The sequence below is a fragment of the Bidens hawaiensis genome, unplaced genomic scaffold (assembly GCF_021521415.1).
Source record: "Bidens hawaiensis isolate Kalapana, Puna unplaced genomic scaffold, B.hawaiensis_p1.1 tig00074653_1, whole genome shotgun sequence".
Classification (NCBI taxonomy): Eukaryota; Viridiplantae; Streptophyta; class Magnoliopsida; order Asterales; family Asteraceae; genus Bidens; species Bidens hawaiensis.
The window spans coordinates 1-15126 of record NW_027502948.1 but is presented as its reverse complement, the minus strand read 5'-3'; the positions used below and the strand labels follow the sequence as shown (position 1 = coordinate 15126).

The 15126-nt window shown below is 33.8% G+C and overlaps 3 protein-coding genes across 3 annotated transcripts; all 3 read right to left on the bottom strand.

The window, feature by feature from the left end:
* Window positions 1–3284: 3284 nt before the first annotated feature.
* On the bottom strand, window positions 3285–4335 carry LOC143606407 (uncharacterized). Its single transcript, XM_077082180.1, has 3 exons — window positions 4161–4335; window positions 3815–4071; window positions 3285–3752 (listed from the first exon to the last, which is right to left on the bottom strand). Exons 1-3 carry the CDS (start codon window positions 4333–4335, stop codon window positions 3285–3287), a joined length of 900 nt encoding a protein of 299 aa, XP_076938295.1.
* Window positions 4336–4465: 130 nt separating this feature from the next.
* On the bottom strand, window positions 4466–6498 carry LOC143606406 (uncharacterized). The gene is made up of 3 exons (XM_077082179.1): window positions 6441–6498; window positions 4916–6322; window positions 4466–4815 (listed from the first exon to the last, which is right to left on the bottom strand). Exons 1-3 carry the CDS (start codon window positions 6496–6498, stop codon window positions 4466–4468), a joined length of 1815 nt encoding a protein of 604 aa, XP_076938294.1.
* Window positions 6499–7452: 954 nt separating this feature from the next.
* On the bottom strand, window positions 7453–8490 carry LOC143606405 (F-box protein At2g27310-like). Its single transcript, XM_077082178.1, has one exon. The coding sequence runs from the start codon at window positions 8488–8490 to the stop codon at window positions 7453–7455; it is 1038 nt and encodes a 345-aa protein (XP_076938293.1).
* Window positions 8491–15126: the final 6636 nt, after the last annotated feature.

Genomic DNA, 15126 nt, shown 5'->3' with positions numbered 1-15126 from the left:
AAAGGAAATGAAAGGAAACTTTTCCTTTCCTTCTTTTCTTTTATTTCTCCTTTCCTTTCCTTTCTTCTTACTTTCCTTCCAATTTGGAAAGAAAACTTTTCCTTCCTTTTTCTTCTTTCTTTCTCATCTTTTCCTTTCCTTTTCTCTCCTAAATGAAACTATGGAACACACACTTTTATGATTTTCCTTTCCTTTCTTTCCCACAAAAACTTTGGACACAACTTACCTTTTGTTTTCTTCCCTTTCTTTTCCTTTCTTCTGTTAAGTGACTCTCAGGAACACAGCGTAAGTGACTTCCATGTTTGGATCAGCCTTCTAATTATATTATAACTATATATAATTAACAAGTTTTGTGTCACAATTTGGCGGCTGCACTGTATTGGTCGGTGATTTTTTTCTTAGTTCAGTTACCATAATAAAAGTAATGGAAACCTACCAAACGTCTTTTTTGCTTTAGTTCCAGTATCGTAACAAATCTAGAAGAAACCGACCGAGTTCGCGCAGACTCGCGACCTTATTTAAAGCCCATAACCGATAATGGTACCCCCCCCCCCCAAATTGGTCGTTGGTCCACCTCAAGTTTTATATTTTTTCCGTCTTTTAGTTCCGATACCGTAAGGTACGTAAACAAAACCGACCGAATTCGTGTCAAGTTACCGCCTCAATGCCCGGGACCGACAACGCTTGGGTTTTACCACCGCCCGGGTTTGCCAACCAAATGAACATTGTCTTAAATATTTTGTTTTCTTATATGTTAATGTTTTTATATGTTAATTTAACGAATTAATTTTTTGGGTTTTAACCCTCAAATTTTACTAATGGTGTCTATATCGTAACGAGCGCAGCCGGTGCTGACGGAATTCGTGTCGACTCATCGTCGTAACACTGGGATTTTACCAACGGCCAAGTTTCGAAGCTGCGGTTTTACCAGCTGTCCCGACACAACGCGCCAGATAGAATAAAACCTCAAATACATTACAATTTGTTTGGATCCTCCTTGCAAAACTTTGGTATTGGTTTTATTCAAATCAAAAGGCATACAAATCAAATGCTCAAAACTGTATTGTAGTCTAAATCATTTGAATAAAAAAATACATACCTAATTTAAAACTTAAACAACTACATTTTAAAAAGATAATGTTTTTTTTTATCGTTCTTAGCTTTGAGGAGGAGCCAGCATTATAGGCCGGGATCGATGATGCAAAGCCAATAACAAAATCAGAGATTACGTTCCCAATTGCTCCTTTTGATATATAAGCAAGGGGTGAAGCTTAGTGAGGGCCCGGGGTGGCCTCCCCCCTCCACCCTATTTTCTTTTGCGCAGTAGTGTAAATTTACTCGTTTTCGGCTGAAAATTCGAGTCCCCCTCCCCGATTATGATTTTTTCATACATTTTGAGTCCGGCCCTCTCAACGAGCTTGTCCAAGCTTCGCCATTATATATAAGAACACTGACAATAAAAGGCAAAACTTTTTTCTCTGGAATAGAGAAACCCAATCAGCCTAAGAGGCTGATTGTTTAGGTCTGAATGAAATCATTCAGATGCAAGGGTATGATTCGATTAGATTCAGATTGTTTGGTTGACTTAAACACCGCATCATAATGGTTCAGCACACCTCTTAATGGCTCAGTTAAAAAATGTTGTTGAATGGTTAAGTGGACACGTATGCCCTTAACCCTAATATACATTTGCCCCTCCCTTTCTTCACCATTGTTCTTCACATTCACATCGTTGACCACCGCAAACACCAACCACCTTCGCATGCCTTCAACCACCACCTTCACCACCGTCACACATCGTCAAAACGATGGGACATAGTAAGGTTTCTTTATTTTCTCTTGTGATGAGAAACAAAGCAGAGTAGTTAGTTCTTTTTGATAAGGTATAATAATGATAAGAGCTAATAGCCATTTTCGTCCATGTGGTTTGCGACTTTCGCCACTTCAGTCCAAAGTTTGATTTTTTGTCAATTTAGTTCTAGTAGTTTTCATTTTTAGCCTGTTATATCCTCCCGTCTAACGGCATCCAAGTATGCCGTTAGTTTAAGGGTATTATTGTCTTTTTCTTTTTAGTTTTAGATTATGTTTAATTTAAATCAGTTTTCTTTTCCTTATAAGACCAAAAGCAGAACGAAGCCCTAGATTATCAACCAAATTGTTCCATCAAAACTCTAGATCATCAATCATGGTTTTCTGCTCATGTGGTTGGCCTACTGTGATTCGTACCTCATATACGGAGAGTAACCCAGGAAGACGGTTCTATTGTTGCAGCAAACAGGTAAGTTATACAATTGTATTGAACAAACATTTGAAATTAGGTTTTTTTTGCCCTAATTTTTGTTAATTGCAGCCAAGGAGTTGTGGCTTTGTTGTTTGGATGGATCCTCCAATATGTCAAACATGTACTAAAATGGAATTGAAGACCAAAAGAATGAAGTTTGCATTGACTTTTATTTTGGTTGTTTTTTTCCTTTATGTATGTTTCCACTGAATGTTGAAGTTGTCTTGCTAAGATCTCTTTGTTGTACGGTCATCGTACCACTGTATTGTCTTTTGTAGTACTAATTTTATGATATGAAAATGTATGTTCTTTGTTTGAACATATGGTTAGATTAAACAACTCAATGTTTGATTAAGTGTTTTGTAAAATGTTTGACAAGCTAATTGGTTGGTTTTGTGTAAAATGTTTGACAGGTCAATAGTACCACTGTAGTTGACTTTTGTAAAAGTCAAAATTAACCTAATTCAAAAACATATGAAATTAAAGATGATAAAGATTAACATATTATACCAAATACAAAAACTCATGAAATTAAAGGTTAATGGATTAACAGTTTATATTGCTTTTGTATGTTAAGGTCAAATGACTTTTGTAAGATTAACAGATTATTTGCAGATTACCAAAATTATGCAGATTGTATGTTTTTGTATGCAAAGTACCAAAATTATACAGATTACTAAAATGCCTTTTATCAGCCTGCTTGTTCAGATCAAACAAACAGGAAAAAAACAGACAAACAAATAAAAACCAATACAAATTACCAAAATGCCCTTTAACTACAATCAACTATGCAATTCAAACAATATACCATTAGCCATTCCAGTTGACATTTGTAAGGTCAACTAACCAATACAAAAGATTACAGGTTTTAACATAAAGTAAAAAGTACCAAAAACATCCTAATACCAAAAGATTACAAGTTTTAACATAATTAAACATAGTACCAAAATATTACAATACCAAAAGCAGTTTAACATCCTAATATTACAATACCAAAAGCAGTTTAAACCCCTGAACAGCCTGCTGCATCAGTTGCATCAACTTGTGTTCCTAAACCTCCTGCTTCTCTTATATCTCCTGTTTTCCTCTTCTTGCAAGATCTCTTGTTGTGTCCTGGTTGCTTGCAAATATCACATGTAACTGTACGACCCTTCCTTGGCAATTTCTTGGCTTTACCAACCTTTTGACTCAGTAATTCAATTTCCACAGCAGATTTCTTTCTATTCTTTTTTGGTCTACCAATCTGCACATGGTGCTTAGGAGCAGTCAATTTAGTGGGCCAAGGGGATGGTGCCCATTCTTCTTGGCCATTGATTGGATCTATGGTGTGTGCATAAACATTCTTCCATGTCTCCAACCAATACACTTTGTCAACCCATTTCTCTGGCACACCATCATCCAATCCATGTTCACCCATATCAAAAATACATGCCACTGCATGCTTGCATGGAACCCAGTCAAGTCCCACATTCTACATGTGCAAGACCTTTGGTCAACTGTCACAACATATTGCTCTTGATTTGGACCACTAACTTGATACTTTGTAGCCCCATTCCAAATGACATTACACTTAGTGGCATCCTTCTTGATTTTTTTAAATGAAACTGTAACATTGGGTGTTAATGGACCTTTACATTTTGCTATCTTCATATGCACTTTCACAATTCTTTTCATTAGGTATTCCCTAATGAACTCTAGGCAACTAATGATAGGGAGGTCCCTTCCAGGTGTCAACTGCCTATTGAACACCTCACACATGTTGTTTAATTGCAAATCACTTAGTGCCCTACCTATAGTATAAGCATAAGTAATTCAACTGACAAGGATGTAATTAACAATAATGTAATGAACAAGAATGTAATTAATAACATAAAAATACCAGTAAAATGTGATATTAACCAATGCCTTGGTGGAATTTCCTTCAACCAATCATATAACTCCTTATTTTCTGTAAACACCTGTTTCATTGCTTTATTAAATGTCTGAGGAGTTGTTGCATATACACACTTCCAGTACAGATTCTTTGCAGCTTGACCCTTCCACTTTTGTTTCATATTTTCTTCAATATGTCTTGCACAATATCTATGTTCAGCATTTGGGAAAACTTTTTGTATTACAGGTATTAAGCCCTAATTTTAAAACAAAAATATTTGTAAGTAATATGATATAAAACACAATCAAGTGTTAAATAATTACCTTCTGCCTGTCACTCATAAAAGTGAAATTAGAGTTAGATGTCAAATCCAGATCATCAGCTAAAATCTCCAAAAACCATGTCCATGAATTGGTATTTTCTGATTCAACTATTGCATATGCAACAGGATAAATACCATTGTTGCTATCAACTCCAACAGCAGTTAAGATTTGGCCTGGGTATATCCCCTTCATGAAACAACCATCTAGCCCCAATAATTCTCTCCCACATAATTTAAAGCCTTCCCTCAATGGAGCTAAACATACATAAATCCTCTTAAACTGTCTAGTTGGGCTGCTAGGATTACATTCACTTTCAACATCAATCTTGATAGTTGTACCTAGCATAAGTAAACAGTTTTAAGATACATAAGTAAATATTTTAGCAAAACTACACTAAAATACATAAGTAAACAGTTTAAGATACTTAAAAATACATACCTGGATTGCATCTAACCACCTCTTGACAATATTCTCTAAGAATAGCATACTGACCACTAAAATCATGCACAACATTCTTTTTAGCAACTCTTTTAGCCTTGTAAATCTGGTTAGGGGTGACTTGAACTTGCAACCTCCTTTGAATATTTTTTTGCAATTTCCTCATACTTTCATTTGGGTCCTCTTCAAGATCTTCCTCCAGTTCCTTTGCCAACCACCCAACCGTGCATAAGCTTACAGTTCTAGTTTGTAAACATTGATGCTCAGTATCTAGTGTTGTCACACACCATATTCTTTCAGCCCCATCAAAAGACACATGTAGGACCCATGGGCAAGTGGGATGAGGAATCTTATTCTTTTTAGGTTTGGATTTATGGCTGGAACTACCCTCTTGGGCCCCACAATTTTTTTTACATTTTCTTTTCCTTCTTGGCATGAGATTCTCTTCCACCTCATTTGTCTGGTTATCATTATTTTCACAACTACCCATATTTAAGTTTCTCCCCAAACACACTACACGATACCTAATCTTGTCATTCTTCACAACATGAAGTTGTCTCCTTGAATGAATTGCATGAGTCTTCACCATTTGCTTTATCTCATCTTTACCACCAAAAGTTTGACCCAAGTAAAAATGACAATATTCTTCATCAGTTTCTTTTGAGTGTGATTTACTCTTTTTTTTCTTGTTCATCCTAATAGCTCTTTGCAACATAGTATCATTATCAGGATCACTAAGACTATCAATATCATGTAGATCTAAATCATCTAACTCATCTCTTTTATCTTCAACATCTTCACCTTCATCAGATATATCATCCACGGCTGCTCTAAATAATTCCATATCCTGATTTGGGTCATCCATACTGTTTTCATTAAATATGAAGTCTGAATCATAATCAGAACCTTCTGCCTCACTATCACTATCAAACCCCTCTACATCTTCATCAGATTCAGGCACCCTAACATTATGTAAATCTATGTCATCTAATTCAACTACATCATCTTCTGTAGGTTCATCAGATTCTAATTCATCATCTATTTCCACATTAAAACAACTTAACATTGAAGCCTCTTTTACCTTTGATATAATGTGTGAATGTTCCACATACACCTCAATTACCTTATGCACACTAATATATCCTATGAGGCTAAGAGCATCAGCATCATTGGACAAGGGTCTTAAACCTGAATCTAAGTCCCCTCCGGAAATTCTAAAATAGAATTTCTGGTCAGTAAGAACTTCCTCTTCGCTGTAGCCTAATTGTTGTACCATATCATTCACAATAATCACTGAAAACATATCAGCATTCACTCTATCAACAAAAGTAACCAAACCCCCCTTGTATGTAGTTTCTGGAGATTTCTCGAACTCTCCCCCATGGTGGAATTTAATAGTAAAATGGTCTGGAAAATTCCATGAAACCGATTAATAGATAATAGTTAGGGGTTAGGGTTTGGAATTCAAGGGTTTCTTTGATTAATAGATAATAGTTAGGGTTAGGGTTAAGGGGTTAATACATACCGTATTCAACGTCTAGATCGAAATCATCACCAGAAGATCTGGTATCCCACATTTCCATGTTGTTCTTCACTTAATCGCTGGTTCTTCTTCCCTAGTTCTTCACTTTATCACTGGTTGTATTCAGTTAATATCGTATCTAAGTTCTTGTGTATTCAGTTAATATAATAATTAATTGTAATATCTAAAATGACTATTCAGTCCCTGAGGTAATATCTAAAAAGACACTTCTAGCCCTCAGGTGATAAAGAACTAACGGCATACTTGGATGCCGTTAGACGGGAGGATATAACAGGCTAAAAATGAAAACTACTAGGACTAAATTGACAAAAAATCAAACTTTGAACTGAAGTGGCGAAAGTCGAAAACCACATGGACAAAAATGGCTATTAGCTCTAATGATAATATGAAGGAGGTGGAGGAGGTATTTTATATGTATATAGTTGGATTGCATTCAAAAGCTTTGGTATTTGATATTTACTAATTCTTTTTTACGGCAATTTAATGTTTACTAATAATAAAGCATTAAATTTTTTATTTCATTTTATAAGTTTATTTTTATTATTTTCAATCTAAAATTAATATTCGATAAATCATTTATTGTATTTTAATATTATTTGATCATTGTCCTAACTTATATAATAGGTTGGATCGATAAAAATAATTTATATTCCCCACTGAATATTAATTTAACTTATTCAAACAAACTATTTGCTAATAGTGTAGAAGGATAAAATAGTCACTCTATGTAATTATTCAGAAGTCTAACCAAACAGCAGTTATTCATTCAGACCCTCTTAACTAGTCAGACCTCTTACAGTCTTACTAGTTCAACACTTAATGAATCAACACTTACCAAACAAGAAACCCTATATACACAATAGAAAACTAGTGGAAAAAAATAATAAAAAAAAATCAGGAGAGAGAAAATAATTAGCACAAACAGTGACTTATTCTTCATATGGCCATCATGTTTGAATGAATATGTTTACTCTTCCCACATACAACCAATGACTTACTGTAACATCATCAAACTAAAAAAGTAAACAGAAAAACAAAATGACACCAATAAGCCAATACTTTTCTTCACAATATCACTGTCCCTTTTATCTTCTTCCATTCTCAGCAACTCCCTTCTTTGTCTTTTAACTTCCTTAAACTCAAGCCGCCTTTTGCGTCCCTCTTTCTCCCCAGCCGCCACCCTTGTCACAATATTATTCTCCTCAATAATTGCCCTACGCAAAATGACCAAAAACTCCCTACCTTTCAAACAACACGAACCCAAATTTGACGCCATCAACGTCACCTCTTTGACCTTCAACCCAACTTTATGACCCACACCCAAAACCACTTGTATCCTACACTTCACCATCTCACCTGGATCACATCCAGGTAAAACGGTGACGTATTGGACTAGGGTCTCGTTAGTCGTCCAGTCCTTCTTTACGGCAACCGGTTTGATTGTGGATAGGTTACCAGTTCTTTTTAGTGTTGGGTCGATAATAATCCAGTTTAATGTCACCGAATCTTTCAGATGAGGTAACTTTTCTTCTTCCACACCCGCAAACTCGTCCACTTTCATGTCAATATATCGGTTATTATTATTACTAGTCTCGTCTGCTTTTAACTTTATTAATAACTCAGACGACAAGAAATCAGTTGTGATGTCAGTGAACTGGACTGTGGAGTATATAATATCGGTTTGGTATCGAATATCAACTGCTGATATGAGTTGTGATGGTAAAGGATGAGTTATATTAATCTTATTATACCTGGAGTGATGGCGGTTGACGGTGGTGGTTAACGAAGGAAAAGAGTCTTGGAAGAGAGATTTGTGGCCGCCAGGGAAGGTGGAGATGATGTCATCGACTAGTGGGTGGGTTATAGAGGGCCAGGTGGCCTTGGAGATATGAGACCAGAGAGAATGGTCGGAGCATAGGGTGTTAAGGTACGATGATACGGTAGCGAGGGTGGAAAGAGATCGGGCGTCTTGTCGAGGTAAGATGTGGGTTTGAATGATGTCTGGGTGGATGTCGGAGAGACTGGTTGGCATGGTAACCACTTATCAGAATGAATCAAGGATTAGGAGGTGAATAGAGGATCTTTGGGTTTAAGGGTTGGGAGATGCAATATTTATAAGGGTGTGTCTGGGATTGTTTATTTAAGTGTAAAGGAACTTTATGTTAAAATGACTTACTAACTTATAAATTTTTTAAAAGAAGTTTTTAAAAAAATGTTTATATTAGTTTATGTCTTAAGGAAAACCAAAATGATTAAAAATGACACTCGTTTTTAAAAGGAGTGTGATGGGTTTTGAAAGTTATAGGGGTGTAATAGGTAAATCAAATATAAGAAGTTAATAAATTACATATTCCTAACTTTTCAAAACCCCTTTAGGGGGTGTTTGGGATTGCTTAATTTCACTAACTTATAACTTGTTAACTTTTTGAAAAAGAATAGGGTGCTTGGGATTGCTTTTGATGTGAGAGAGGAAAGTTAATAAGTTACACTTTTGTAACTTATTAACTTAATGAAAAGTTTTAAGGAGGTAAAATAAGGAATCTCAACACCCCTAATTTTGTCTTCTTCATAAGTTAAAATCCATAAGGCTTTATGATTTGTCAAACACCTTATTAACCTTTCAAAAATTTTATATGTTATAAGTTGTTGAAAGTAAAGAATCCAAACACCTAATAACAAATTATTATTATAATACTCTCTTTTTTGGTCTAACGTGCATTTTATGTTGCTAATTTGTTATTGAAAATGTAAATAAATGATAATTCTTCTAGAAAACCTTGGCGCGTACCTTTTCATTTCAGTTTTATTACAAACTTACTATTAAACCAAACAAAACAAAGACGTAGTTTTTTCATTCGAAAAAGACTAACACCGAAGGTTGTTGTTTGACTTATGTATCGATGCAAACACTACTTTTAATGAATGAAGAGATGGATACTTAAATTTTGGTAGGATGGCATAATTTGGGTAGGCGTAAAATTTGGATCGAGTCAAAATGGATCAGGTAAAGAAAACCACAAATAAAAATAAAATAATAACAAAGACCCACAAAATAAAAGTATTAAATTATGTAAACAAACTAAATATTTGAACTTAGAAATTCTTCCAGCAAGTAATAAGGTTTGTCCAGAGTTAAACGGAGACACCAGCACAAAGCTCTTCATCTCATGGACCGTAAGTTTATGAATTTAGGGATTAATATAGTTTGTCTTAAATAAGTTTTTTATGATTTTATGAATTATATTTTTGGATAGAATATATAATTTGGGTTAGAATTCGACATAATTAAGCATCAAAATAAATACAGAGTTAAGTATTTGGCATTTATAATTAACTAAAAATATTTTGATATAATAATTATAAACACAGTTATTCAACATATCTCAATTAGAAACCGTATAATTGTATAAATGATTGGGTTGAATTGTTTATTTATTTATTTTTCTGAAGTTTGTATAAAGTTAAAAAAAAGCTATGACAAACAATTGCTTTATTTTTCATAAATAAAACAAAAAAAGTTATATAAGCTAGCAATAAGAGATTTTTATGGGGTGGCTCTAACAATTCTAGAAGATTAATTGGGTAGTTTGGGAGAGAGTGGCTATTTCGAAAGAAGATGGGGAACTTGGAATCTCGAGTCTTAAAAAAACCAATAATGCGTTGTTGGCAATATGGTGTTGGAGGTTCAAGACAAAAGGGGAAAGCCTTTGGAAAAAATTGTTTTGGCTATTAATGCCCACGGCTCCGGATGGGATGCCTTTCAAAAGCGGAAACACGGGAGTTTGGATGAATATAGGGAAAGCAGTTAATAAAATGAAATTCGATGGTAGCAATTTAGGAGTTTTGATAAAAGGTACTATAAGGGATAGGAGTACGCTTAGTTTCTGGTCTGACATTTGGGTTTGGAATTTGAGTTTAAAGGATGTTTTTCCCAGCTTATATAAGCTGAAAAATAAAAAACAAGTTTTGCAAGGGGAGTGACCGGTATTAGAGGCAAGGATGATCGTACAACTGGACTTGGTGTGGTCTAGACATCCTAGTTCAGAGCAAGAAATAGAGGATTGGGAGAAGTGCTAGCAGAAGTAAACTATTTGAATAAATACGTGATGTCACTTTGTGAGTTGTCCGGTATTCCAGAACAGAAAACAATATGTAAATAATAACTTTGTACTTTTTATGAGGCATCTTAGAATTCTTCATGTACCAACCGAAGACAAACCCCACAAGTGTCTTCTTCTTTCTTCATGTACTAACCGAGGATGACTTAAAATATCTCTCTATGCTCTATTATGCATGTGAAAACTTAAATCATTGCAATGAGTGGTTTATGGCGTTACGAGTGATTTTTTAATGTATTTTAAAAGTTCTTGTTACACCCTATTAATTATTTGAAAGTGGTTACGAGTGGATAAAATAGAAAAATGTAATAATAAAAGTATAAAAAATTATATTATTTAATTGAAAATAATAGAATAAATGTTGTGATTTAATGTAACAAGATTTATACCTGCGGGTTGCAACGCGCGGGTGTATTTTTTCATTTACATGTAGCCGATATACGAAAGAGAAATGACAAAAGAATATACTCCAATTAATATTAAAGTGAAATTCTAATTTATGTGGAAGAGATTTGACAAAAGAAATATACTCTATAAATAATATTAAACTGAAATAATAATCACTTTACTTAAATGTGTATATACTAAATTCACTAAAAATGTTTATATCAATTAAAAAATATGAGGTGTGGTAATACACGGTCCAAATTTCACTATTTGATGAATAGTAGATGTAGTATGAGGAGCAAAATATGGTTTTTGATTATATATATAACTAGTTTTAAAGCCCGGGTCACACACGAGATAATTCAAATTAAAAAATTATAAGAAACAAATAATTATATATCGTATATGAAAAAAAATGTATTACATCTATGCTTGTATCTATACAGTGTGTACATAAATTGATTTTATTTATATCATAAAATTATTTTTTTAAATGAACTTAATAAAAAAATGTTCGTGCAAAATCGTACCCGGAAATATTTCTTTCTATTGAAAAATTCATTCTCGGTGCCATATATGTATAATTGAAAGACTTTTGGTTATGAACCAATTTCGGAAATAAAACTTCTCATACGATAGTAGTTCTAACCATTCAGTCTAAATACAAAATGAGCGTTACCTTTATTGATATATTTATCAACTTACCGCTAATTAAAGGAAAGTAGAACATTAAATTACATTAAATTGTAACAATGGATGTTCTTCAAGAGCTATGTTTTTCTGAGCTACACCATGAAAAAAATTTTGATAAGTTTCAGAGGGCTTCTCGACTTTGTCATGATGACAACATAAAAAATAACATGTTGACCATCCAATTTTGTGAATATTTTGTTTCATTTGAGCATAGTTTTCCATGACATGCTTCCCATACAACATTCTGATCACCATTGAAGGAAAAATTAATATTAACATAAATATTTCAAAATTGATAAAAGTTAGAAGCATTAATAGGCATGGGGTGGTATGTCGAAAGTGTTCGCAGTCTTTTCTTACATTTTAATAGCTGATGGAAAAATAGTCAGTTTGCCAAATCTCGAACCTTTTGATTATTTTAAAAAATGCCCTTAAAAATAAATTTTAAACCCGAATCATGTTTTAAAATTCTAACTTTCATACTTTTGGCATTTCAAAGTCAACACTTTGAACCCATAACTAATTTGACGATAAATCTATTTTGCATTCTCAAACTTTTAAAAATACTCAAAATTTTCATTTTTGACCCGTAACAAATTTTGACCTAAATGTAGTTAATTTGTATCAAATAATCTATTTACAAACTTTTGACCCATAATATCAAATTTAAGTTCCATAAAAAAGCCCGAAACAATTTTCATTTGAGAAACATGATTTTGTTGATTTTTGAAATTCACCCAAGTATTTTAAAAAATGTAGTAAAATAATATGTTAATATTTATATTTATAAAAATATATAGATATTATATAAATATAGTGTAAAAGGAAAGTGAATAATTATTGATTTATTACATATATTAGGATAAATTAGTTTTTGAGGGAAAAAATTGTGAGAATTAACCAAAACATGACAAGTGTCCACATTTATTTTACTGTATTAGAATAGGTAGATGTTAGGTTTGGAGATAGAAAGCTATGTAAATGCTCGTAGGGCTTGGGCCTCCCCGATTATGATTTCTTTTATACATTTTGTGTCCGGCCCTCTCGACGAGCTTGTCCAAGCTTCGCCATTGTATATAAGAACACTGACAATAGAAGGCAACATTATAGGCCTGTAAACGAGCTTGTCCAGCACCATAACGCTGCGTGGCCAGTTTCTAGACCACCACCGCGCGGCACTCTGGCGTCCAGGTGGGTCAAGTTTCAGCCGTTGACAATTTTAGTCCCTAATGTTTGTATTTTGGCCATTTTATGAACATTTTAAGATATAATTAGGATTTAAACAATGAGTAAACATGAAGGGCTTGATGTAAATATAAAGAAACTAGATTACTCATAATGCAAGGTTTTTATTAATATTAGGATCCGAAATAGGTTTGTACAATGATAAAGTGAAATAAACGAATACGATAAAAACCCGAAATGTTACAAAACATCTGTTTTATTTTTTATAAATGAAACAAAAGAAAGTTATATAAAGTAGTAGTAAGAGATTTTTTATGGGGTGGCTCTAACAATTCTAGGAAGATTAATTGGGAAAGAGTGGCTATTCCGAAAGAAGATGGGGGATTTGGAATCTCGAGTCTTAAAGACAATAGCAACGCTTTGTTGGCAAAATGGTGTTGGAGGTTCAAGACGGAAGGAGAAAGCCTTTGGAAAAAAATTGTTTGGGCTATTCATGCCCACGGCTCCGGATGGGAAACGATGCCTTTTAAAAGCGGAAACACGGGAGTTTGAACGAATATGTGAAAGCAGTGAATAAAATGAAATTCGATGGTAGCAATTTAGGAGTTTTGATAAAAGGTACTCTGGGGGATGGGAGTAAGCTTAGTTTCTGGTCTGGCATTTGGGTTAGGAATTTGAGTTTAAAGAACGTTTTCCCCCAACTTATTTAAGCTAGAAAGAAAAACAAGCTTTGCAAGGTGAGTGACAAGTATTAGAGGCAAGGATGGTTGTACAATTGGACTTGGGAGTGGGCTAAACATCCTAGTTTAGAGCAAGAAATAAAGGATTGGAAGAAATGCTAGCAGTTAATATGTGCATCAAATTAATTTGACCAGGGGTTCGGATTCCTAGCGATGGCTAGGAAACAACAAAGGGGTCTTTTCGGTGAGATTGGTGAAAAGGTTATTAAGAACAAAATAAAGATCTAAGCAACAATTACATCATGAGGTGCGGTAAATGGGTTCTGGCTAAGTGTAATATCCACGCTTGGAGAGCGGAGATGAACAAAATCCCAACGAAGTTGGCACTCAAAAGAAGAAACATTCCGATGGAGAATGGCAGGTGTTTGTTATGTGATTCGGGTTTCAAGTCGGCAGATCACACTGTCACAGGCTGTTTGGTTGCGGCAGTGGTGTGATATAACGTTAGTTACTGGTGTAAAGTCCCTCCTATATTGGTTTTTCAGTTAGAGATATGTTAGATCTCCATAAGACTACTAAAATGGGTAAAACCGATAAAGAGGTTTTTCACGGGATTGTAATTATTTCTTGTTGGAGTATTTGGAAAGTAAGAAATGAAAATATTTTTTAATGTAAACAAGTGAAGGTTGAGGACATGATTAAGAATATAAAGTCGTATGAGTTTTTTTGGTACAAGAAATAGATATATAGATTGGTCGGAGTGGTGTAAATTTCTATTTATTAGTTTCTCTTTTGTTTTGACGGGGCTTCTCTCCGGTCTGTGGAGGTTGCAGTTTTTTGGCGTTTTTGATTGTATATAAAAGTTTTAACCGTTCGGGAAAAAAGCAATAATCAAAAAGTGTGGCACGGCACCACTTAAATTTATCTATACTTTTTTGAAGTAAACTATTTAAATAAATACATGTGTTGTCACTGTGTGAGTTGTCCGGTATTCCATAACAAAAAATAATATGTAAATAATAACTTTGTACCTTTTATGAGGCATTTTAGAATTCTTCATGTACCAACCGGAGACAAACCCCACTAAGTGTCTTCTTCTTTCTTCATGTACTAACCGAGGATGATTAAAAATATCTCTATACACTCTACTATGCGTGTGAAAACTTAAATCATTGCAAAGAGTGGTTTATGGTATTACGAGCGAATAGAGATAATGTAGTGATTTTTTAATGTAGTTTAAAAGTTCTTGTTACACTTACACCCTATTAAATTTTTGAAAGTGCTTTTGAGTGGAGAAAAGAGAAAAAAATGTAATGATAAAAGTATAAAAAGTTATATTATTTAATTGAAAAGAACATAATAAATGTGGTGATTTTTAATATAACAAGATTTATACCCACATGTTGCAACGAACATGTGTATTTTTGTACTTGCATGTAGTTGATATACGGAAGAGAAATGGCGAAAGACATGCTCTAATTAATATTGAAGTGAAATTAATGTCGGTGAGATATGACAAAAGAAATATACTCTATAAATAATATTGAACTGAAATTATAATCACTTCACTTAAATTAGCAGATGCAAAAGAACAAACTGCTACCG